Below are 27,502 nucleotides of genomic sequence, written 5' to 3' on the forward strand. Positions count from 1 at the left end.
AAAATGATGATACTCTAAATAAAAATAATAGTTTCGACCGGTATGACCCGTGAATAACAACTAATCAAATTTAAAATGAGACTAGAGCTCCACGTGACTATATTTATTTACCCTATTTTTTAGGACAGATAGACGGACGCACAGCGGAGTCTTAGTAATAGGGTCCCGTTTTTACCCTTTGGGTACGGAACCCTAAAAAACCGTAAGTGCCATTGGGCGGGTGTTGCCAGCGCAGGTGTGTAATAATCAGGTAATTAATTGGGTTGTTGTGTTTTAGTTAAAGTAATTAAATCCTTATTTTCAATCGGTCTGCCATAAATCAATTGACGAAGTAGGTACCTGTCCCTAGCGCGTGGGTTACTAAACTTACTAAACAACAAATCTATCGCGAAATATTTACATAAACGAGATCAATTATAAGAGACGCAAAACATAACTGCTTTAATTAAATATTCGTATATAATACCTAGAGATACTGTTGTGACTATATGGTTTATATAAATATAACAACTTGTTTTCTTGAATATGGCGTAAAGGATTGTCATATATTTATGTAAGTGCAAGTTTATATGATTATATGCTTAATGTGTTCATTAAGCACCTTTTCAAACTTTTAGATTAAAAAAATATTTCGCAGTGGTTATATGACATTATCAAGCAATCATTTTATTTAACGTAACATTGGAAGAGGAAGCCCATAACAATATTTTAATATATGTACTAAACAAATTTGCGGGAATATATAGCTCACATTAATAACGCTATTAAATTTCTAAACTAATTATTAATCTTTTTATATCGTAAAAAAACATGAAAGCATACAGTAAAATTAAAGATTCAAGCATTTGGGCACAAATAATTTGATAATGAACCTCAATGATCTACTGAAAAATTGGTAGTAATAATTGGATTGCATTTACGTACCTTGTAGGAGATTGGATTAAAACTCTGTCTCTCTATATCCCTGCACATTGTACTAGTGGTAGCACTAAAATGACTTGTTAAATAGTTTGAGTCATCGCTGATTAAATATGTTCCGGGAAAGCTTTGTGTGGGTCCATGCAATCCAGGAAGCCTGGCCTAAGCAGTCCCATTATGTACTCCGGTTATTCACCAAACTCGTTGAGTAAGCCATTGATCAAATGTTTAAAAAGAATTTCATACGATACTTTACATCATGCCAATGGTGCTGTTATGTCGGAACGCTTATTACCTATATTCACAGCCTATATTTATAACAAAATTTCCCGAAATATTATTACGCAAAAATCTTAATTACAGTGACTTTAGGTAAGGGAATTACTAATTTTGTTTTATTTTTTTGGTTTATTTAAACTGATTTGTAATAAGCAGTGACGTGTATATTTAACCACAAAGAAATGCATTCCATTTCCGCTGTACTTCTGGCGTTAGAAATTTATATTATTTAAATTTATAAAATTTATAATTAAAAAATATAATATAATTTATTATTAACTTAAAATAAATAAATACAATAAGCCATCATGGAGCTTTGATGGAATTCTTAATGAAACATTCTTATGCGCATATCGAGCCCATGCAAGATTTTAATTGTGTGCTGAGCTCGCATTTTCGCATTATTAATTATGAATTTACGAACACCTAATTACATATATTCAATAATTAGAATTCTCCGATTAATGTGCTAAATAAAGGCTGTTCTTAAGTTTCAACTGGTCTTGCAATTTGGGTTTGTTTTATTGAGACGGATTTCAAGAATTACTTACAAAAATATAAACAGTTTTTTTTTATTTGAAGTATCGGTATTTATTTAAATGTTCGGGTCAAAGTTGATATTTACAAAGTAACAGGATTAAATTAGTATTGGTATAAAATGATGTTGCTTCGTTTGTTGTTTGTTGAATGTTGTTTTAAAAAGATGGCTGGTAAGTGACCGATAATTTTGGGGAATTAATTAATAATTAATTAAAAATATTATTTGCTTACATTGTAGAAGTATATATCTACTTTATATGTTATTTATACAAAAAATCTATTCCTACGATAAGTCTGATTATTTCTTTCTGCGACTTCAGTTACATCCTGTATAGTGGTCCGCCCTATTTTGGTCAAGAAGATGCAATTATGATTTTTTTAAATATAATTTAGTGCCAAGCAATATGCAAAGAATTCGATTGTTTGTTAAGTAGTAATGATATATGATCGTTATAATTGATGTCGTATCTTTAGGAATTAAATGGCCACGTTCAACCAGGACTTGCGCTGTCTTAACTCTTAATTAGGTACATGTGTAATTCATGACATCAACCTTTAATTAACGCTGATCTCTTAGTAATTAAAACCTTGTTTTTGTCACACATGCACTCGTTTTGAATTAGCTCGCCAATATTTATTTCTCCATAGCAAAATCAACTCTCAAAGAAACACTAATGAACGATTCCGTCTTCTTTATGAAGTTTATTAATTAGACGTTGATTATAATCACATCTTTTTTCTAAATAAATTTGTTTTCATAACCATTCAAGATTTTATTTTCTCGTATAAACTGACGAGCTATCAATATTTAACAGTCTAATATTTATGTACGTGTTAATTTCGTTTAATTTATGGTCAGAAAATCATGCAAGGGATAATTATAGAAAGCATATTTTGGCCAAAGGGCCTGAGGCAAACATGAAGACGCGGAGACGCCAATGCGCGCGCGGCGCTAGATCGCGACTTTCACGGAGGCACCGCGCTGTGCCGCGCGGAGGCTGTGCAAGCGCAAGGTCGCCGTGAGGCAAACCACTCCTCGACCGAATTTCTTCGTAGCAGCGATACGCGCATACCAGTCCAGGAGCGGAACGCGGCCGCCATTAAAACACTCGGATATATATTTCACGCATGCGTAACATTATCTCGCCGCTCTCGACTCCGATTACTCAATGCGCGGCTAACTGTACACGCGGAACACACTGGTTTTTTCTCAGTAGTTAAGTTCGACGCTCGACTGGGGCGGGACCTCCGGGATGCAGTTCCGCGTAGAGAGTCGCGCCGGCAATGACCACTTAGTCTGCACTAACCGATGAAAGTTGAACGTCCAGCCTATGTATCCGTTCTTATATGATTTACTTAGATTAACAAGCATCTCAAGTGTCACGAAATGTAGATAAATAGTATTATCTTTATAATTAATTATGCAACTGTTTTACTGGCACAGGTATAAACTACTTATCTGTCAATATTAACAAACCCATGCATTATTAATCCTATCAGTTTTTAAGTAACAAAGGCAAATAAATTACCAATTAGTTAATACCATAATTAAGGCGAGAGAAACAAAAAGCTCGCATTTGATGGAAGACTTGTGACCAATTATGGCGCATCAACTTTTTTGGAAAGTAGATAAGTAAGTAATTAACTAAAACTTACCAATTAAAAGTCACTGGTGGCTTATCACCCCATCTTATCTAAATGGTAATGCATAATGTACATTGTGCAGCGTAGAGTGATGAAGAAAACCAGGTTAGATATGCGTGTAGATTACATACTCGATCCAATACATAGGACATTAAATAAGTTTTGCAATAGACAAATATGAAAAAAGAGGAGGCCTATCACTGTCACATATATTTTAAAACTGTATTTCCATAGACAATGTTTGGCGGGAAACATTTATTTTCTTGTTAAATCTACTTAAAAAAATAGATTTAAACTTTGAATGAAATGAAAATATTGTATAAAATATTCGTAAGTTTGTTTTTAATGTATAGTTTTTAAAAGTATATGGCCACCTCTTTGTTTCATATTTGTCTATTGCAAAACTTATCTAGTGACTTATGTACAGAACATGAGAAAAAATCCTCTTATTTAAATTGTCCTTATACAAAGTATTTTCTGATGTGAATGTACTCACCTGCATTCAGTCCGAGTGCAAGAATAAAAAGCTAAGAGCGCCAATTAGTACGAAATGTTGTCATCCTAATTGTAAGTCATACACGTGTTAACAACAATGTAAATAAAGTCCATGGCCACCAAGCAGTCGCTACAGTAGTAAAATACCCTTGGCATCAAACGATAAAGTCATCTTAGGTTAGCTTAAACGAGGTTTTCAGTTTGTTAACAGTACATGCATTAGCTGCTTGCTATGGTTTTGAACTGAACGGAAATATGGAACGGAACTTTATCTTATACGTAACGATTACCGTCTGCAACTGTTCCGCACTTATCTACCGTAAACATTGGATTTGAATACGTAATCATTTTGTGTTTGCCGAGATTATATGTACACCTCTAAAGTAGACAATCATCTATTTAGATCGTAACTAAGTGCCGCGCTTGTTCTTGCTGGAGATGTTTAAATGTAAACTGGTCATATACTTTTTAATATCTTTCTTTTTTCACAAAAAAATTAGATATTTTATTTTAAATCTTTGAACGGATTTGTTAATTGACTAATTGTATTTTTTTTTAAATATTGTCTTCGGTTACCGCGATAATTACTCATGAAATAAAACTATGAAAACGGATTATATCGCGTGTATTGGGGATGTATTATAAATTATACGCGATATAATATTTGAATTAGCGGATAATGTGGGCAGAAACTGGGTTTTGATGTTCCCACATCTTTATAATGGGGACCAAGTAAAATATTTTTTTATATTTCATATTATGCAGAAGATATCTGGCATGATTTGCCATGACCGTAAGTTCTGATGACTATCGATTATTTTATGCATTACCTACATGAAACATCAGTTAGAACAAAAGATATAATCAACTTAACATAATCCGGACAATCACACACACAAAGCTGTCGAGTTATGTGCGCATTGTTAGCTCAGCGCTCGCATCATGAATATTTCACTGTTGAAACAATCGGGACTGGGAGGCTGTTAGACGCCGGGACCACCTGCGCTGCTGCATGTGACCAAGACATTTCATTTTAGAAACATTTTTAGAGCTATAATTTAAATTTTCAATGATTTTGTGTCCTTGTTGATACATTTTATACGTTACACACCCAAAGAAAACTTACAGCTCAAAAAATATTACGTGCAAGATATCAAAACTCATCACAATGAGGCGTTGACATAAACAAACCAGTATTGTTAAGATGAAATTAAGAATGCAGGGCGGTTGGGAGTGGCGGTGTGGCGGGGTGCATCGGGTGGGGTGACACTACGCCCACCTGGTCACGCCCATTCACCTGTCACCCTTATTAGCACTTGTTTACTTAGATTCAAAGACCGCTTTTAGTCAAAGCCTAGTTAATTTTCCTAAGTAAAGCTTACATGAGGTTTGAAATTCATACAACGCTTGCAAATTCAGTTACCGACAGTTGGATCCTTGGGTATTTAAATTTAAAATGCGAAGTACTTTTGATATTTCACTAAAACCTGTATAATGTCTACTACGCTTTGCGCATTAAAAGTTGAATCTCCTATTCGTCTTTTATGTTTTCGGCGTGTTTTATGAAAGGTACTGCTGTTGCTTTCAACTAAACGTAATTCATTAAAACTATTTTTTTTGCCAATCATGGACAATATTTAAGTTTTACATTTCATTATTGGTGCCACTTCCATTATTCCTGGTGTTTACTTTGACTATAATTTTAATAAAAGTGGTATAAATATGTGTTTTTATTATATTTCAGATCTAGCCAACTGATGGTTAAATTATATAAGTAGACGCTAATAACACTTTCGGTATTATATCGTTTTTATACTAGGAATCGGACAATTCTATACTACCATCAGTTGCATCCTTCCTTCAGTGCGTTTTAAAAACTAAACTATTTTTAAACTGCAGAATTATTGTAATCAGTTTTAAAGTCTAATCTTAAAATACTTTGAATTAATGATTCTCCTGTGTATGAAGCATTCCTTATTGTGTTTACCCAATCTGTTTGTGAACGGTAAGTTTAAAGTTCGTTTAAACACTGTACAGGGTGTGCATTTAATTATAGAGGTAACGAGCTCGCGATAGCGGGGTGAGCGGCGCGACCTCGCAGCGATATGCCCACGCAGTCTGATTGTCGCCGAGCGATGGAGCTATCGCACTGATTTAAAACGCTACAATTCCATAACAACCTATAGATAACTTTTTAACAATGAATTGTGAAGCTGGTGTTGGGATATTGGGGATTTTCCGCTTCTGTTCCTACATAAATTAAACTTCATACTAGCTCGATTTTTACGTCTATTAAGGTTGTCTGGTTCATGTGTTGTTTCAGGTTAGGTACATATGCTACTTCACTACATAGTAGTTATAAAACAAAGTCCCTTTCCGCTGTCTGTCCCTATGTATGCTTATATCTAAAACTTCGCAACGGATTTTTATGCGATTTTCACCTATCAATAGAGTAATTCTAGAGGAAGGTTTTAGTGTATAATTTGGAAAGGTTTTGTGTAACCCGTGCAAAGCCGGGGCGGGTCGCTAGTATTTACTGCCTGTCTTACTAAAACTTTAAGAACTACTGTAAACTCCTTTGTACACTCCTTTTGTAAACTTTTGTGTACAGTTTTCTAAGGGGTCGCCTGTGAGCTCGGGCGGTGACTGCTTTCCATCAGGAGAGCCATATGCTTGTATTTATATAAAAAATATAGAGGTAGGCATTGTGTACGACTACAAAACACCTAAAAGTGACTTAAAGAGAACAATTAAGATTAAATAAAAATGTAATGCATACCAACATATATGGCATAGTAACAAGATAATATATGTACCTACATAGTTACGAGAACATCAAATGATTGAAGAAGGCGGATACAACAGTGAACTATATAATTAATTTAATGAGGTTCTTTACTTCCTATCAAATTGAAGCGGAAAGAGGAAACACGTTGATTTAAAGTAAAATTCCAAGGCAAATTGACATATAAAAGTTTCAGCAGTATACTATTGATCAAATAGCATAATTAAAAGTAAAGAAAAAATTTAATTAAACACCCCAAAAAGTTGACACCTTTAATCTCATTCCCTAGCAAACGTGAGTGCCAATTATTGAAATTCGGTATTGAAACATTATGACGTTTACCTACCATAAATTAATTTAATATTTGTTGTTTTGTTCTGTCTCTTTCTCGCGAGTTGTTCTTATATTTAATGGGCCCAATAAAAGTCAAAATATTTATAAATAATATTCAAAATAAAATAAATAAAATAAATAAATAAATAACATGAATTTACTTCTCAAATCTAAAAAGTAGGGGGTTTCTTTAGATCGGCCCAAATGTGCATATTATATGATTATGAACGACCCACTGTCGTTCGGTCATTGACCACACAGCATTGATTGATCGGTCCTGGTGCTTAGCCAACGTGCTAATCGTTAACGCTCCGTAGCGTAGCGTAGTTATCTCTCTCTCTCTCTATCACTCTTCCATATTACTGCGACAGTGACAGTTGCGTTTCGTTCGCTACGGAGCATTAACGATTGGCACGTTGGCTACGCACCCTGGTGTGTTGTACGCATCGGTTAATTTTAAGCAAAACATTGCCTGGGAACATTCGCATAAATCTTTACTTGTTCGAAACGTCACTGGGGCCAAATTTTATTATAGTGATAAATAAAACAAGTACCTACACCTCTCATAGTGTATAAGCTACCTATATGTGGCCGTAGGTATGTGGGTAAAGTTAATATATGTTACGATATTTCAAAGGTAAAAGATAGTTTTAAACAACAATTAACGAATCAAATGTTTATTGTACAAAATATTCAACTATTTAAAGCAAATACATAAATATTCAAAATATCACCAACCTTACGCGAAGACGTCTCGTTCCCAAGTGTCAATTGTCAACCGTGACCGACCGGTTGTAACGTAGCCATTCGTTTTTTTTGAATTTAGCTAGCAAAGTGTTGCCAGTGCAATATTAATACTCACGTTACATATATATACCTATTAATGCGATAAATAAATAATTTCATTTTTTTATAATTATTTTATTGCCTAAGTATTTCTAATTGATGGTGTAAAATGTTCTTTATTTATTAGGATTTCGCCATTGTCAACTTACGACCGTATTATTTTTTTCGTACCTTCAAACGAAAATTTATACTACCCTACACTTACATATTATTCAAGAGTATATTATAAACTGTAAAGTAAAAGTAGAACTACTGTCCATTTGCCCCAAAGGTATTTTGACAAACTTGACAAATTTACGTAAAGGCACAGGGCGGACATGCTATACATCAAAAATCACTTGCGTTTCTAATATGTGTGAACGGCACGTCTGTACACGCGGCATGCGTCAATGTGTAAGTTGCTTAAAAACAGTACTGAACGGTCGGCAAACGGCCGTCAATCTGCTGTCGCGGGGCGAGGTAATTCGAGTCGGGGCGGGGCGGTGCGTGGCCGTTCTCTATGATAATACTATTACTTGTTCTGTGATAAAGGATAAAAAGGACAGGTCTACGTTTGCACAGTCCGATCTTGGCCTTGATAGATCTTCAACGGGTCCTCTCGGACAAAAATGGAACGATTTCGGTACAATACGATATTTTTATTGTATATTTAGTATTTACAAATTTTATACATTATTTTCAGACTGCTATTAATAATATTTATAATTTTGATGTGAATCGTCAGATCTTCCGAATGTAATAAGCCGAATTTATCATGGTGATAACGAGAAGTTTCTATTTATTACATAAATAATAACTAAACTAGCTACCTAACCCACTATTCCTGCAGAGTTGCAGACCCGTACGGACTACGGAGTATAATATTCTGAATGCTACTAATATATATTTCAAATCGTATGTTGAAAGCAAAATATGCTTTGCAACTGATATTTCGCACCTACTAGATTAATCAAATAATCAGGTTAATAGTTTTGTTCACAATAACAAACTGATTAATTTATGCGGGTATTTATATACATAAACTGATCGAGCCATTATTATAATTCACATCGGCTTCATATATAAACTGATTAGTTATTTATTTAATTAAGTGCTCACCTATTTGTTTTTCTGTTTGTTTTTCCGCTAATGTTCTATTTCGGTTTCACTTTTATTCTCGTAAATGACTGTCTATCGTGCGATGCCTCCCTCAATACTATCCGAATAAGGACCGTCTGTCTGTAGTTCTGTACGTCATCAATGGACTGGTACCTAATCTTGGTATGCGACGGTATCGGAGAGCAATTAAGATATCAAAAGGAATCGGTGTGAGCTTCGATACTATTCGAATTCTTAGAATAATTGCATAGATTATGTGATAATACGTCATCTTTCTAAGGATGCCGTTCTTGTGACGCACCCATTGATAAGCAAATTATACGACGTATTCGTAGTACTTTTCGTTCTGTTACTTTCACAATGACGCCTTTGTGTAAATACATTGGCTGATAATCTTTTGTCTATACTGAATACTTTTAAATTGTGTTAGATAGTGTTGTTTTGTTCGCAACATACTTATTTTGAGCAAAACGGATTTAGTCCCAATAATTATACATTTGCCTCCTCATCTTCGCGTTTTTCCCGTTCGTAGTTCCTATTCCAAAGGAATAGGGTCGTCTTGTCTACGTTATCATCAGCCATAGTGCAAGCATTACTTTTTACGAAAGCGACTGCCATCTGACATTCCAACCCAATGATTTCCTTCATCGAAAACTGAATGGTACACATCAGATGATATTTCCTACATAAGTTTAAAAATACCAAGAGAGTCCAAGGGTGTGAACACGCGACCTTCGGTTTGGAAATCGCATCCTTTACCGCTAGGTTACCAGCGCTCGTATAAGTATCTCATACTGACTTAAATGATATACATACTTATGTAATCACTCAATTTATTTTATCTTAATTTCTGAAATATAAACTACTACCTATTTATTCTATTTTAATATTTTGTGTAATTCTAGAAATATAAAAAGTTACAGTTGCGCAGATAATCAACCACCTACCATTAAGTAGAATACTTACTTATGATAAAGATTTATGTACTAGCACTTCCGTCGAAAACCCAATTCGTAATCAATTCTCTGTAATATCGTAGGTGTGTTAACGTATTCAGTTTATTCGACTGAAATCTACTTATCAAGAACGAGAAAACACTTCTTGGAAACTGATGCTGTGATTTTCCCTCGCACATTAGAACGATATAGTAGGTTAGATTAGAGATGCCACGAATGTCCGGCAATTATTCGGTATTCGGCCTATTCGGCCAATTTGAGGAATACTAGTTTTTAGTGTATCGTAAAGTGTTTTTTGTGTAGGTATTATAATATATTTAATATTCAAGATGTATTCCTGGGAAGTTGTTATAAATTTCCTTTGAGAATATTTTTCTTGCAAATTATTTTATTTATATCTTAAGCCTGTTGTTACCTGGTTCTATTTTTTCTTTAAATATTTCTTTGTAGTTTTACATGTATGTAAAATGTATAATTTTGGTGCAATAAGGAATATTTACTTACTTACTTACTTAATCAATTCGCTTGAATCTTAACTAGAACAAAACTTAAATCTTAGCAAATATTGTCCTTTGTAAGCGACCAGTTTCCATAATAATTGTCTCAAAATAGTACACAGGTTTTACCGAAAATTCGGCGCTTCGGCTGAGTGTGGCTGAATATTCGGTTTTCGGCCAAAACCACTATTCGTGGCATCTCTTATACTTATATGTAACATTTTTGGTACTAAGAATTATCTTTCCATCAGTTATAAAAAAATAGTTTCCATGACACCTTATACGTAAAAAAAGAGAAAGTAGGTATTTTCTTATTGTAGAACCGAGTATGTTTGTTCAAAACGTGATGAAAACTTAAATTTATTTACAGTACATATGGTGCTACTTTTTCGCACTAGTGCGTATTTATTTAATCGTATGGCGATATAGTCACATAGGCAAAAATTATGTACTATCGGCCAAAGCCAGAGTCGACCACCTTAAAGGCGCATTTTGTTTGAAGCGGGAACATCTGCCCGAGGCTCGTCAGCTTTTGTCCACCAATGAAATTTGGGGGCGGACCACTAGAATTTCTTTTGAAGTTTTTTGTGATTTTCTGTCAGAATGTAAACAGTGGTCCAATAAGAATAACAGCAAAATGTTATAAATATATTAATACGTATTACAAATGCGTATTACAAATTGAATAAAATGATAGTGTGTCTAATCTTTCAAACGTTTTAAACGTATTTTTGTAAATGTTTAAATATGAAAATAATTGATAGTTTAAAAGCACTCGGAGAATACGGCCACGGCATTTTTAACCAAAATTAGGAGGGTTTGATGAAAATGCAAAAATGTTATAGAAACACCAACTTTTATTAAGTTTGCGAAATGGGGAAACAAGCATTGCTTTATAGAATCAACTAACAACAACGCCAGTAGTGCTTACATATTATATGAAAACGAACTGGAAGAATTGGTTCAGACAAAAATTAACAATCTCGACGGCTTTACCCATCTGGCTTTCGATCCTTTGAGCCGCGATGGGTTTTATTTTTCTTTATATCATGATATCTTACGGTGGCCCTGGAAAGGATTGTTACATCATTTTAATATGCCACCATACCTCAATATAAAATTTAATAAATAAATAGATTGTGTCACGGATTACTATCCGTATTACATATTTGAATATTATTGGAATATTCAATTTCGACGTTTCAAGTTCTCTATAGCACTCATGATAATTGTAGGTAATTACTTACCAAATTTTACAAACATCTATAAAACATGAAATAAAACATTTCATTAAAAATTCAATTGTTAGGGTTCCTTACCCAAACAGTAATAAAAAACGGGATCCTATTACTAAGACTCCGCTGTCCGTCCGTCTGTCTGTCCGTCTATCACCAGGCTGTATCTCATGAACCGTGATAGCTAGACAGTTGTAATTTTCACAGATGATGTATTTCTGTTGCCGCTATAACAACAAATCCTAAAAACAGAATAAAATAAATATTTAAGTGGGGCTCCCATACAACAAACGTTGTAAATTTAAATCTAAAGAACTCTGGTGTGAATTTGCCTTTTGTCGAGCCACCTTTTTATCTTACTGACTGGTTAGGTTGAAAATTTCAAAAAAAAATAATGGAGCAACAACAATGGAGGAACAAGTTCAACAAAGAATTAGAAATAATACTACTATAGAACTGTTTTATTATTTAATTGTGGTCCCATAGTAAATTAAAAAGGAGCGCTGTGCCTCCGCTCCTGCAGAGGAGCCGGTGGCCACCATATAACAGCCGCCACAAGGTCAGGTGGTGGTGTTGGCGGCAGTGTAGGTGACCTCGGCGGCGAGTCCAGTTCGCTCGCCGACGAAGTCGACGCCTCCGGTGTCGGCGGTGGTGTTACACCGTCCGGCGATGACGGTGGTGGCGTATTAATTCCGCTGCAAACAGAATAAACAGTTTATTACTTATTTTAAACTTTATTGCACAATGCACACAAAAAGAGTTCAAAAGGCATGCCTTAACGTATTCTCTCCCAGTCAACCATTACGCCAAACAGAAATGTGTAAGCGCTGGGGAGCGCTCAGAAATAGAGACCAAAAATATAACCGATCTAGAATAAAATTAGAACAGATTTGACAGTGGCAGTTAGTTGTTATCTTAATTTTGATCTTCCAATATCACGTCATTAATTAGAACTAAATCACTATGTCTAAATCCTAATATGTGCAAATGATAAGGTATTAATACTACGTATATCGATACCCTAGTGGTCAATTGTGACTTATTTTGTAGAAAAATAAATATCTTTGCACCAGTGAGCATACTATAGTGTAATCACCATTTCACTGAAATCTTAACTTTTTTCGGAACTTCCGCACAGTCATATGGGCACTAGGGTATCAATATCCAAAATTGGTGATTTAACTTTATTTTTAAATACAATATTATTCCATGAGTACTTACTTTCTTTCCATTTTAGAACACAAACACAAGTCTCCTGTTTCACGTAAGATCTCACAAGACCAAATGACGTCGAGACGATGTTAAAATATTTTGGATTGTTCGAAGTGTTAATAAATTTAAGTTTTAGCCACTTTAGTTCTGGCACTCTCAAGTTCAGTCGATAACAGCTAACAAATCAATTCCCTCTGCAACATAAGTGAAATGTTTACCACAATTCTCTTTTGCATAACAATAACGCGCTTTTCTGTAATAGCTATTTTTTCTTGTAGTCTAGGGACTCTGACTTATGTTATATGTTAGTATGACATGCCATGATTACAATTTTCTCCTTTTTCGGGCAGTCGTGTAAAAGATGTCAATTTTCTTTTACATTTATATGTGAGTAATAACATCGAAACTACAATAAAAACCGACGATGGGTTCCATAACATTACGCAAAAAAATCACGTTTTTAGGGTTCCGTACCCAAAGGGTAAAAACGGGACCCTATTACTAATACTCCGCTGTCTTGTGAATTTGTGATATTTCATGGTAAGTAAATTATTCGACACGTGATGCTGATGATAGTCGATAATGTTAACTATAAAGACTACTTAATATTTATCACTTATTTATTGTAGATGACTGAAACACGAAGCAATGGCTATAAAAAATATTATGATCACGGCGCGAGGACCTTTTTTTGTTTGCGAAAGTGGACTGAAGGACTCTAGCAGGAAGGAGATAACGCATCGGAAGAGCACACGAGGTTTGTTTTAAATAATTAGTTACTTACCTATTGTAGTTAAGTCAATTTGTTTTCTAATGTTGCCTAGTTATTTTATTATTACTGTAATAGTAAATGCTTCTTGTTTGTGATAATCCGCTAATATGGTTCCAATGGGTGGAAAATTACTTGTGAAAATGATGTTAAAAAAAAGTGTATATGAATGCTACACGGTATTGAGGATCGGTAATAAATAAGTTTAACGTTTAAGGTAATAAAGACAGTTATAAGTGCTCCCTCTGTGAACAGTTTTAAGAACAGACTTGATAAACATTTAAAATAAAATAAAAAATGAACTTTGTACTAAAATAATCATGGGTAAATATAATAATCGTATAATTATAACTATTTCTTTAAAATATAGCATAATTAAGAAGAGCATATCTGTTTGTGTCTTGGTTAAAAAAATAACCATGACTAAAATAACTGTTTGCAAATAATAATTATGGGTCAGGTAAAAGTCATTCTATGATAGAAAGATACACATCTGGTGGCCGTTAAATAATTGTTCGACCATACTTGGAAGCTTTTTTTAAACAAGCCATAATGAGTTCTAGGATACAGCGCCCGCGCCTTTAACCCATTATTTAGGCTTAAGTTTTATTAGTAAGTTACGTAATAACTCTGTTTACTGAATGTCTGTTTGACTCGGCCGCACTCGTTAGCGCTAGCTAAACCGATTAAGTTGAAATTTCGTATATAGTTGGAGTCCCGGGAATGGACATAGCATAGTTTTTATCCCAGAAAAGTTGGAAGCTTTTAAAGGGTTATTCCACGCAGACGAGTCGCGGGAAACTGCTAGTTTGATTATAATTTATGCTGACCCTTATGTTGTTGTAAGTATTAAGATGGCGGTGTGGCGGACCTTAAAGGGTTTCCTATTTCGTTATTCGGCGGTGTTGAGAGTTCCCAAAACAACTCTTTGAGAAATATGATATAATAAACAAAATGATAATTGGTAAACTGTAAGCTCGATCTCTACGATGCTCTTGTTCAGTTCAGTGACGAGGCCCGAACCGAACATATATAACTAAATAAAATAATGGATTTTTTGAGAGACATTTTTCAATGCCTTAGGTAAGTTCTGTAACTATATAATACATATTCGAGTTATGTAAATTTACAAATTCATAATGGGATATGTTTGCTTGAAGCTTCAGGACACGAAGACAGCGAGAGGGTGCGGAGGACGAGGCGGAGGGCGCAGAGGCACAAGCAGCAGAGCAGCCGGCGTCGTCGCCGGCAGCTGAAACATGCTGGGGGTGCGGCATGCCCCTGCGCCTTTGCCTTAGGTAAGAACGTTCAGTACTAAGTCTTAGTTTCCCCTTGCGTGACATTATCGTTGAAATTTTCATTTTGTTTCGCTTTTTGTTAGAGGGCCTCAGATGGAACCCTCGGCGGCTTCAATACCGCCGACCCCGCCACCGACCCCGGTTGGGGTTGCGCGCCGTATTCGACCCTCAAGGCCGGGCTCGGGGCGGACCAGGTCGCGGCCGGTTGCTATTCCGGGGCGTCAAGACCGACGCACCCGGCCGCCGACCGCAGCATTACCCTGCGCGGCGCCAGGGTGCATGCTTTGCAGGAAACCCTACTAGGGTATGTTGATATTCACGATCGTTTTTGTAACGAGCCGCAATGGTTCTATGCGTCTTAGAATAGATGCCAATGGCACCTACGTCATTTGTGTCAACTCCGCCATTTTAAATAATTTCCTAAAACTATCTCGACAAAAAAATTGGACCGAAGCGAACGAAAGTGAGTGAAGGTCTATGCTTTAAATTTGGCAACGTAAATAACCACTTCCTTCGCTAAAACTACAAAATGAGCGAATACTACTATAGCATCAATGTTAACCTATATATTTTGTTATTGCAGACAGCCGCCGCCGTGAAGCCGCGGCCATCACGTATTAAATTAGTAAATAAGCCTACTTATTATTATATTTTTTTAATAAATGTATGAGTATAACCTTATAGTCATACATTTATTCAAAAAATTATAATTATTAAAAACTTAGTGTAATCATAATATAATAAGCCTAAATCTTAAATATTATCAAAAATTTCATCCACTTTGTAAAAGCAACCTCTCAATAAAAATATTTTCAATTCCCTATGAAACACCGAGTGATCCGTAATGATTTTTAGTTCAGTAGGCAATCTGTTATAATGGCTTATGGTTTTAGATATAAGTGTTAAATGCGACTTGTGTAAGTGTAATTTGTTTGTGTTATTTGTGTAAGTTTAGTTTTTAGTTTTTAATATAGATTAATTATTGTTACCGCGTATGGACTTTTATTTCTAACAATCCCAACACATTACCAAACCCCGACTGCCACATTGGTGACCCCGACGTGATCTGAACACGCAAGATTTTATTTATTAGGAAATAGGTAGGATAGTTTATTGGTCCAATAAATAAATACATACATTTAAATATATATATACGCACCCGGTAAACGCAGTTTAGCCCTTACTTTTTTCTTCACACACTTCGCACTCCTCCGGTAATTGGTGGTCGTATATGCACCTTCGACACACACTACACCAAAAGTACGGTTGGTCAACTAAAATTAAAACATTAACTCCAAAACTAATGTCAACAATAAAATGATCCAATTGTCCTTGTCGCTCGATTTCTAATCCACAATAACACTCTCGCCTCAAAACAAAATGTGTAAGGTCCCACGGCCAAATAAGTCCAATATCTAACATAAAAATATAATCATACCTATCTAAAACACGTTCTACGTCCATAAATATCACCATTTTGAAACTAGAAAGTCACTATCCTAATTTACTAATGTTACATTTACCTACTCTTTACAGCATCTCACTGCCTTGCCTGTCTCTCTCAAAGTCCTCAAGCAACTGCCTTTGCGTTTTGAGAGTCTACAACAATGGGCTTATACTAAGTATTAGATTATAGTAAGCCAGTGTTGAATATTGATACATATATGAATATTAGGTTCGTTCAAAGAACAAACAGCCCTTTGTTTGAACAGTCTATGCGAGAACCATAATATTTTTGAGCCCTAGACTAGTATACCAACTGTTGGAACAGAAAGCTCAAAATATGTTGGTCCCCGTATGGCATATATAAATATGAAAATGGCATGCCCAGATATTTATTCAAGATGCAACATATCAAATATAAATATGATAAATTATTATATTATAAATTATAATATTATAAATTATATATACCTCCCATAAAAAATGGACCAGCCAAAATGTATGGAACAGTCAAATTTTTTTCGCGATTTCGGGGTTGGTCCCATAGTAAAAGATGCTCAGTATAATCCCAAAACCTCCCTGGCAACGGGAATGCACTTATTTTTTAGCCAGCCTGTATACAAACCAGCATACAGAGATGGTCAAGAAGGAATGTGAACACAGGGTAAGATAAACATATGTGGTTTCTCATATCAAATATGTAATATCTTATGAGAACCGCATAATTCTGGTGGGGTCCGTGTTGAGTTTTTTACGTTCGAAAACTTATCTATGGCCGATCCTCAATGCCGTGCTACCGTGTACCGTGTAGTGTAGCCTGTGTAGCCAAAGGGTGAAAACGGGACCCTATTACTACGTTCACACCATCATCTTCATTAAACGATTAATTTTTATTTTCAGTTGTCACAGCGACCATGCCGACACCTTAATTTTACTTTTGAATAGGTTAATTTATTTTAATTTACTGTATTGCATGATAGGTATATGTTTAAGTTATTAATAAATTTGAATCATTTTATATGGACTATTTTTATTTTACTCCCGGCAAACTATTTTTATTCTATTGTATTGTGATAAATTTCACGTTATTAGCTATCTCAAAGCTAGCCGACAAGGTTTAAGGATAAGGAGTAAGGACTCAGGAGAGACAAAAGAAAAAACTAAGCGCTCGCATTTACGCAGCAATACTTTGTTGCGTACTATTAAGAAAAAGAGACGCATCTGGAACGCATTAAACTGCCATTTGGGTTAGTTTATTGCTTAGGTTTCGAATATTAGGTCCGGGCTGCATTCATCAGGCAAGCAGTAATTGGTGCACGGCGTAATTGTTCTGCAGGTGTTTGCTATGTTAGGCAAGTTATAGTGCCGGCATGCTGTCAAAGAAAAATATGAGACAATAGATTCACACCAAACTAAAATGCCGCGAGTATTAGCCGCGACTATTTTTTTAACTATACCCCGTCTGTTCATAAGTACTCAAATAGTTCGATTACTGAAATTTTATACGATGCAAGTCTTATATCGTTTTTTACTTTGCTGATCAAATAATCAATATTTAGTTCTAGCAAAAAATGGTAAAATCATAGCAATCCAGCGCGGGAACGCTGCCTGCGTGATGGGCACCCTACCAAGGGCACAAATTTTTGTTAGGTATTTTGAATTTTTAGCTTTAGTTATTATAATTGTAGTTAGTTTTAGTTTTAATATTTATTTTATAACACTTATTATCAAATAAATGAGTTACTTTCTTACGTAATTTGGTCCAACAAAAAAAATACAAAGTATTTATTTTTATACATTTATTATATACAAGAATAATATAAACTAGACTAATATTAACAATAATACTTAACAAAAACAACTTAAATAATATACCTACTTAAATATAAGCAGGCCGTAGATGACTTAATAAATGTAAACGTTACGTTATTTGTGTCACCACCATTTCCTTCGCTAAAACTCCAAAATGAGCGAATACTACTAGCATCAATCTTGACCAATTGGGGCATTTTGCAACCGTATTGCTGCATAGAGTGGTTCTTCTCGTGCAAATGTGCGAGCTATGTAGACTCTATTCCATGCAGAAATACGGTTCAGATTTACTATATCAATGAAAATATCGTCTTCCCTCGGTGGCGGAAATGGACCTACTTCAGTACATGTCAGTACTTCAGTCGATTAGTAAATAGGTTATAGATATAAGTCTTAAATGTAAGATTTTATTTATTAGGAAATGGGTAGGCTTATTTAGTTATATATATATTGTTTTTATTTTACATGACATTTAATTTAATTAATTTCACCAAATTAAATGAGAGAAAGTAAATTAATATAAATCAACAATATTTGAAGAAGAACACACACTAGCACATATTATCACTGTATCTATAACTATCCAAGTAATCCAAGTGAACATATTGCACGTGTTGATCATACCGATTGTTACAGCGTGTCGAACTTAAAATGTGGTTAAACAAGTAAAATATGGGTTACGAGTCGGGGCAAGGCGGCAAAAAGAACCCAGATACACCGTAATCACTATACAATGTGGGCCCTTTGCGTTGCTATCGAGCATTATCGGGTCGAATAAAAAAATGAATAAATGGCGTAAAATATTATATTGTAAAATTTGTAAGATTGAATCAGCTAGTGTATCTTGTTTTCGCCTTATACTTAGTTATATACCCTTATACTAAGTTATGTTACTATACTAAAGTTACTATCACACTCACTATTAACATCAACTCGAAACAAAATATAACCAAATTTTACCCTGAGCTAATATATATTCTAGTTAACCTAATTAATCTAATAATACTACTTATGCTAATTATATATAAAAATACACATAATTAAATTTCTTGACACGTTATTAATTAAGTGATCTTAAACCCTACATTACTTATACTTACAGCCAAGATTACTAACACCTATGAACCACTGCACAAATTTTCTTATGAATCGTAGTGTAAACAACACATGAAAGTCAACACACGGTCACATGAAAGACAGTCGGTAACAAACACATGTCTCAAGTTCGTCAAGAAAAAAAAAACAAATTAATACTCAATAACACAAAACTGACATTTTAAACAAATATTTTTAGCATGAACGTAAATAAATATATTGACACGTAAATAACATAGGTGACTTAAGACTATAGCGTAAAACACCGATGAACCACTAACCGTTGATATTAACCGTTGTTTAAACAAAGTTACCTCAATGCTTTGTGCAAAGCACGGTTAATATTTTGTTAGTGCCCCGTCAGCGTCTATGACTGCATCCAATCTCCTCCGCATCGAGGCTACAAGGTTTTCGCACAAATTTGATCCGCGCAACGAGTCCCACACCTCGTTAACATGTGCGACGAGTGCGTTTTTGGTCCTTTCGGATCTCGTATCCCAGCGTTGGACCATTACGGACCAAAGATTTTCAATGGGATTGAGATCCGGAGAGCGCGAGGGCCATGGTATTGCTTTAATGCCACTGGGTTTCTGTTGAAGCCAATTTTGCACCAGGCGACATTTGTGTATAGGGCAGTTGTCGTGTATGAATATTACTTCAGGCACGTCTTCTTCCGGATACACTGTCCTCACTGACGGCACCATTGTGTCCTGCAGAACCTCCAGATAACTCGCGCCATTGGCCCTCTCGGGTAAATATACGAGCTCTCCCGGCCCAGCTGCACTCATCCACGCCCACATGTTAACTACAACTCTTCCTGACTCTAAACATGGGACCACATTCCGCGGGTCGTATCGTGTATTATCCACACGCCATAAATTCTTGCGACCCACCTGGCTCGACTTAAAAGACTTCTCGTCGGAAAATATGGCATGTGAAAAATCAAAATCCCTCATATCTCGAGCGAAATTGAGGCGCGCTGCTTTTTGAACATCTGTCAAAACAATTTTTTTTGCCGGCTTTCGGTGGTGGATGCCGACCCTATGAAGAGCGTTTCGCACGGTTTGCGGAGAACAATCAAATGCCGCCGCAAAGTGCCGAATAGGCGTAAATGGATGCTCTTCATAGGTGGTGATCAGTTGGTCCAAACGCTGGCCAGCAATAATGCGTTGCGGTTGGGGACGGGGTTGATTTTCTAAACTTGCTTCTCCGTCGTAGCGTTTAATCCAGCGGCGTGCTGAATTTCTCTAAAAAAAAGAAATGTAATGATCAAAATATGTTGCTTGCAACCCTCCTTTGCGTATTGAACTAATATCTACTACATGTTTAAACACTCCATGTAAACAGCTAAAATGTTTTCTGCTACAAGGTGATAAAGCGTATATGTAAATAACACAATTCTACTCTATAAGTCAACGAATAATATTATTTAAAATTTTAATAATTAAGTAGTTGAAGTATTGTGAGGTAATCGATCACATGTATACTGAAAACCAATTTTTAACTTAAAACAGCAGGATATATGAATAAAAAAAACTAAATCTTAATAACCTAATAATACTATAAATACTTTTTATTTATCTTTGCACAGCGTAGTTAGTTGTATAAATAAAAAAATATTCACTTACCGTAATTTGTAATTCTTCCGAGATTTGACTAATATTATATCCTTCTTCTCTTAAAGAAATTATACGGTTTCGCACATACGTTGACAAATTGCCGTGATTCATAATTGCGACGGTTAAGACACGTGGTGCGTTTTAGATGCGCAAGATGCAACTGACTAGACTAGACAAAACACGTGCAAGCTACGTAAAGATTGTGAACAATGACAGCTACTTTACAAAAAAAAGGATCTTTGTTTCTCATTGGTCAACAAATTAGGGGCGGGTCAAGTCAATAATCAACGTTTGCAAGCGATACTGTTTTGAAAGTGGTCGACTCTGGCTTTGGCCGATAGTACAGTATATTATTTTATAAGGCAACATCCAAGTTTTGCAACCACTGCACAGCATCGGCCGTCAAGTCTAATAGGTCATCCAGGCCACCCGAGTATGCGCGGAGTGGGCACCGCTGGATGATGTGCTCCATGGTCTGGTCCTCGATGCCGCAATCGCACAGCGCAGAGTCACTCCAGCCCCACTTATGCCGGAAGAAGTTGCATCGCCCGTGCCCGGTTCTTAGGCGGTTTAAGCGACACCATAGTTTCCTAGGAAGGTCGGTCCCCTTGCTCATGATAGTCGGATCTATATTCGCGGCCGGGGTACCGTCAGCTTGCTTCATCCATTCTTGTTTCCAGTGCTGCTGTACGTCGAAGGAACTTTGTGTGAGTGTTGCAGCGGCTGTGTATGCCGGGCGACGGGACTTTAGTCTCGCCATAGGCGGGTTGGTAAACTCCTCATGCATTGGGAGAGAAGGGCATGCTCTGATCTTGTTACTTTCTCTTAGCAGCGCCTGTTTCCTTCTCAGATGTGGAGGCGGGATTCGACTAAGCGCCGGAAGCCAGTGGAAAGGTGTAGATTTCACTGTCCCAGTAATGCATCTCATGGTGACATTGAGCTTCGAGTCTACCAATTGCGTGTGTGCACTTTGTAGCCAAATTGGAGCACAGTACTCTGCAGTGGGATAGACGAGTCCCAGAGCCGTTGAACGGAGACATTCCGCAGATGCCCCCCATGAGGTGCCACACAACTTGTGCAGTATGTTGTTCCGGGTCGATACTTTGCGCGAGAGCTTGGTGAGGTGTTCTTTGTAGCTTAGGGTTCTGTCTAAAGTAATGCCCAGGTATGTACTAGTGCGTAAAGAGCACTTTTCGTGCATATGTCGAAAGTTTAAAGGGCCATATGTACATTATGGACTGTAAAACGTTGTACGATACACGTGCGAAAAGGTAATTCGGAACTCGTTTTATCGCCACTCGTTTCGAGTTTCCTCTTTTCCTCACTTGTATCGTAAATACTATTTCACATTTCAATAAGTATCTTTTTACTTACTTTTTACTTAAAAGAAGGTTCTTGTTTCGATCCTAGTTAAAACCTGTTGTGTACCCAATAAATCATTTTTCATTTTTCAATATTGAAGGATGTTTTACTCACTTTATTCCACTTCATATTACTTGAATTACGTACATAATGTATATAATACGGGTAATGTTAGAAGGTTAATTAAACTCAAGTGATGTGTACACTACAGGTAACGCCGAATACAGATTAATGTTGTTTAAATTTTCGGACTTTACCCAAAAGACTCGGGTAATACTAGTTATACCAGGGTAAACTTGAGTTTAATTAATAATATCATCTTACATTGTTATGCAGAAAGCTGCAATTTTAAATACTTGCCGAATCACCCGAAAATTTTTACAGAACGATTTAGCCACACAGACCTAGACTAGTAAGTAGAAACTACATTATAAAATTTTAATATGAAATACACATGGCTTCAGCCCGTGTACTTCATTACGGCAGTACTTTGTGTACTGAGATATCTCAAGAACCCATATAAATAATAATAATAAAAGACGTTTATTCAATAAGTTTGAACACAGGTACATAATAACAGTACACGATAATGCTTACAAACTAATTTAAAGGGAAGGTGGCTCAGCTGATGTCTGTGCCAAAAAGGCTTCGGGGCACAGTAGCCCCAAAGATTTTCAGCAACGGACGCTGTTATTCTGTAATCTTCTAACATTACCCGTAAAATATTATACATTATACGCAAAACAATATCTGCTCGGTCACATTTTATAAAGATAAGTAAAGCCGATCACCCGAGAAATATTTTATTCAATTATTGTTATTGAGGTACTCCTAAACCAAAAGGGCCGTAAATATAATCTCCTCAGGTAATAACCGAGCAGCCGACGGAACCGTAGCCATAAGTTCTTGAGACCAGAGTTTGTGTCAGACCTTAAGTGGGTGCAATAAAGGCCATATTCGATTGACTGGTGAATCATGTTAAAAGTAACATGGTATAGGTCTCTAATTAGTCTCTAGTTAGGTCTCGCTGGAGTCACTGGCCGTGGCTCGTGGGAAATGTTTCCACTTTCTGTGAACTCCGCTCTCTAGTGTTTTATATAAACCTTGCTTTAAAGGTTATTTTGATTTGTGAAACTAATTGAAATTTAAAGTAAGAAATACAATAATAGTTTCATGCTTAATTTGCCTTTAAATAATTGTCCGTCTTTGCTCAATTAAAATGACCAAGGGTTCTTATTTATTCATCATTCCTTCTGCTATGAGGTTTGTGAAAGAAAGACAATATTTTTCTATAATGGCAAAAAATTGCTTGTAAATATTAGGTAGCAGTAACTAGTAATTAACTATTTTTTTATCTCACTGTCAATCTTAATCTGTTCGAAAATAAAGCAATTATTGGTTACGACTTCAAAATAAGGAGGAGATTATCAATTCGACCGTATATTGGGTTCCGTACCTCAAAAGGAAAAAACGGAACCCTTATAGGATCACTCGTGCGTCTGTCCGTCGGTCACAGCCTATTTTCTCCGAAATACTACTGGACCAATTAAGTTGAAAAGTTTGTGACCCAACACAGACGGAAAACATATTAGAAATGTGTAGTCAAGCGTGAGTCTGACTTAGTTTTTGATCCGACCCCTACGGGTTTTTAAAGACATTTCAATCACGTTTCACATACAAAATACATTGTTTATTGTGTAATGTACGGAACCCTTGGAACGCGAGTCTGACTCGCACTTGGCCGGTTTTTTTTTGTATGTATAATACGTCAGGACTATCTCATTTCTGAACCGATTTGAAAATAATTCATGTGTTAAGGGCGGTAAACAAGAATTACCAAAGAGTGTGAATTGAAGCCTGAAGCGAGGGGTAATTAACATACTCGTAGTTCGTAATTTCTGTACCGCCACATTTGTATTTCATCACATTTGTGAGTAAATAAAAGGGAAAAAAATCTTCCTAATTTCTGCCTAATTTCTGACGTACACTGCAGCCCTAGGTCGAAATTTTATATTTACGAATCGCATCGCCCACCTTTTATGAACAAGTGTGATGAAATAGTACATTACGATACAAGTGCAAAAAGTAGGAAATTCGCAACGAGTAGCGATAAAGACCGAAGGGAGTGTTTTAAATCGACACGAGTTGCGAATTACCTTTTCGCACGTGTGTATACAACGTTTTAGGGCCACCCGACACTAGCGTCTTCCGAGCGTCGACGTCTACTCAGTGCTATGGAAAAAGCGTATTAAATTAAAAGTTTATTAATTAAGTTTATTAGTCTAGTAAATTTATTTTCTATACAACTAAATGTCTTACAATATTTAATCGGCAGAAGTTCAAATAAACTTAATTCATTTTTAGGGTTCCGTACCCAAAGGGTAAAAACGGGACTAAGACTATTACTTCCCTATTACTAAGACTCCGCTGTCCGTCCGGCTGTCTGTCTGTCTGTCTGTCTGTCTGTCCGTCTGTCCGTCTGTCACCATGGTAGTAAAATTTTCACTCATAGGTACTTAAAACAGAATAAAATAAATATTTCAGTGGGGCTCCCATACAACAAACATGATTTTTTTTGCCTTTTTTTGCGTAATGGTACGGAATCCTTCGTGAGCGAGTCCGACTCGCACTTGGCCGGTTTTTTAGTTATGAGCTGTGAACTGCTATAACACTAACCGCACAACTTTTACTGTAGGCACCTATGTAGAACGAATAAATCGAATAATGTACCTAGCCTAGTGACAGCTTGGACATAGTTCGCACATTCAGGATGGTGGTTGTCAAAACATCCTAACTCGCTGATAGGTACCTACTGTAGCTATTACAGACAGAAGTAGGTAAAAAAAGTCGTGAGTAAACGAAGGAGGGGCTGAGTCATAAGCCATTTCTCTGAAAACTGAAACACACGTTTACGTCACGGGGTCTAGTCGTGACAAGTTTAAACCATTCATGTTAGTATTGACAAAAAGATAACCACATGTGGTATTCATACAGTTATAAGTTACAGACTAAACTTATATTTACACCTGAAAATATATATCTTTTTTTACAGTGTGTACCTAATGATATTTATCTTAATTGTAATTTTAATACTAATTTGCTCGTAGCCACGACTGCGCTACGCTTTCGTTAGAAAAATTGTGGTATTGTCAAATATTTTAGTAGTGCCAAAATATTAATTACTGAAAGAAGTTTAAAGTACCTATTGGCATTGTAACGTATGTTCTAAATAGGTTATATCTAAATTACCAATAAAATTAGTTAATATTTATTTGGTTCATTCAATTACCGTGTAGGTAATTAATTAAGTATAGTTATAATTTTATTCATGGGAAATGCAACCTATGGTATGGTCTTATCTTGTCAAAAACTGTGACATTAAATATACTTACTAGGTAGGTATTGTCTGCCCGGTAGGCTTTTTCATCCGTATGGTCTCATTTAGCTACAAGCCGTCGGGGTTACCTGCCTTACTAAAATGTATAGGAGTTTAAAATACTCGTAGATATAGATACCAATTGGGATTGAAAAAAAAAATCCGTTGCGTAGATGCAAGAACCAGAATATGGTTACAACTGTTAAACACGGCTTTCAAATGAACTCGTATCCCCTCGATTACCGCAACGCAATCCGTAGTTTTCATTACTGTTACGCACTTCGCACTTAAGTATGTTTGATTAAATACTGTCCGGTATTACGATGAAGCAACCTCTGTTAGGTATATTTTTAAGACGCAGAAATATTTACTTTAATATGCAAACATTACCTTTATTAAAAGTTTAAAATAACTGTTCGTATTATAATTTAATGGTTGTATTGTAATATCACATAGTATATAAATTTAACGCTCGTGAATGTGCCTTGTGCATCTGCGAATTAGGTTTTCGTAGACCCTACAGTACAATAATAACGTCATATTTTAAGGTAACATTCTTTATTGGTTTTGTGCCCCTATTTAAAAGGTAGCCATTTTTCACGGGTTCCAATCATTTATGACTAAGTAATGTGATTATCTGGAAAGTAAGGTATTCCTTATTTGTGAGATATATTACCCACAAATTAAAATGAGTGTTACTGTTATGTTAATTTTAGGGGCCGATTTGTTTTTGTTGTCGAGTTTTTTTTGTCAGATTTAGATGAAATTTGGTAGATAGATAGTTTCTGTTCCGTACAATATAAGCGTTATTTCACCGTATGTAATATTGTCTTCGGTTACCGCGATAGTTACTCATGAAATAAAACTAATAAAATCCGTTTTCATAGTTTTATTTCACCGTATATCCTATAAAAATTCCACTAAGTTACCAAAAAGTATACGATTTTCGTCACTCAACGGAAAATTACATACCTACATTATTTCGCCTAGAATAAATTATTTTGGTGTGATTCGATAAGAATGTCGCTATATGTACTTACGTTGGATTGCCTTACATGACAGCAATGAACATACTTTCTGTAGGTACCTAAGAACACACTGTCGCACCACCTTAGCGCAGACCGTACCTTGTTTGTCGGTAGGTACATTAGTATAAATCCAATGAGTTTGCCGCTGTTTTTTTTAAATCAAAATTTACTAATTTTCGAACTGTCCATAGTAGAGATGCACCGGATATTCGGTTACTATCCGGTATCCATCCTCCGCCCCGCCACTGACCCAATCCCTCAACCCCCCGATCACTCAACCTCACAGCACACAACCCCTGACCACTGAACCGCTCGACCCTAAACCACCAACCCTTCAACCGCCATTCCCCGACCCCACATCTCCAAACCCCTTATCTCCTAACCGGTTAGGGTCCCGATCCCTCAACTCCCAATCCCTCAGTCCTCGATCCATCAACTCACCATCCCCTCAACCCCCTAACCTCTCAAACCCTGACTCGTAAAACCAAAAATATAAGTTAGGTATACATATCCCCGTGGTCTTCATCATCAGTAACCTTAAATTGGTGGTTTGCGGGAGGAAATGCTTGAGTTACTTTAGAAAACACCAACATCATGATACTCGTGCCTTTAAAAATTGAGGAGTTCCCTCAATTCCTCATGGATTCCATCATCAGATCAGAAACAATAATTTTATGGGAACACTTTGAAGGTAACTTCTTTCAAACACAAAATAGAATTACTCAAAACGGACTACGGGTGGAGGAGTAGGTAATTTACATATCAAAAATCATCATCATCAGGTCCACTCAATTAAATTGGTGGTTTTCAAGAGGAAATGCTTGAGTTGCTTAATAAAACACTGAAATCACCATAAATGCAT

General features: G+C 36.0%; 2 protein-coding genes across 2 annotated transcripts in view; one reads left to right on the top strand and one right to left on the bottom strand.

Annotated features, from left to right (window-relative positions):
* LOC134742459 (BMP-binding endothelial regulator protein) overlaps positions 1 to 27,502 on the bottom strand; it is a 95,928-nt gene that overhangs the window by 65,914 nt on the left and 2,512 nt on the right. The window lies entirely within an intron of this gene.
* LOC134742300 (uncharacterized) lies at positions 13,478 to 16,534 on the top strand. Its single transcript, XM_063675351.1, has 4 exons — positions 13,478 to 13,595; positions 14,768 to 14,905; positions 14,989 to 15,209; positions 16,442 to 16,534. The coding sequence occupies exons 1-4, from the start codon at positions 13,487 to 13,489 to the stop codon at positions 16,532 to 16,534; spliced, it is 561 nt and encodes a 186-aa protein (XP_063531421.1). The 5' UTR covers positions 13,478 to 13,486.

Source organism: Cydia strobilella, chromosome 6 (genome assembly GCF_947568885.1).
Source record: "Cydia strobilella chromosome 6, ilCydStro3.1, whole genome shotgun sequence".
Classification (NCBI taxonomy): Eukaryota; Metazoa; Arthropoda; class Insecta; order Lepidoptera; family Tortricidae; genus Cydia; species Cydia strobilella.

Coding starts and splice junctions, on each gene's coding strand:
- LOC134742300 (XM_063675351.1), top strand. CDS start 13,487: ATGGCTATAAAAAATATTATGATCACGGCGCGAGGACCTTTTTTTGTT. Junction 14,906..14,988: donor CCCCTGCGCCTTTGCCTTAG/GTAAGAACGTTC, acceptor GCTTTTTGTTAG/AGGGCCTCAGATGGAACCCT. Junction 15,210..16,441: donor TTGCAGGAAACCCTACTAGG/GTATGTTGATAT, acceptor TACTCTTTACAG/CATCTCACTGCCTTGCCTGT.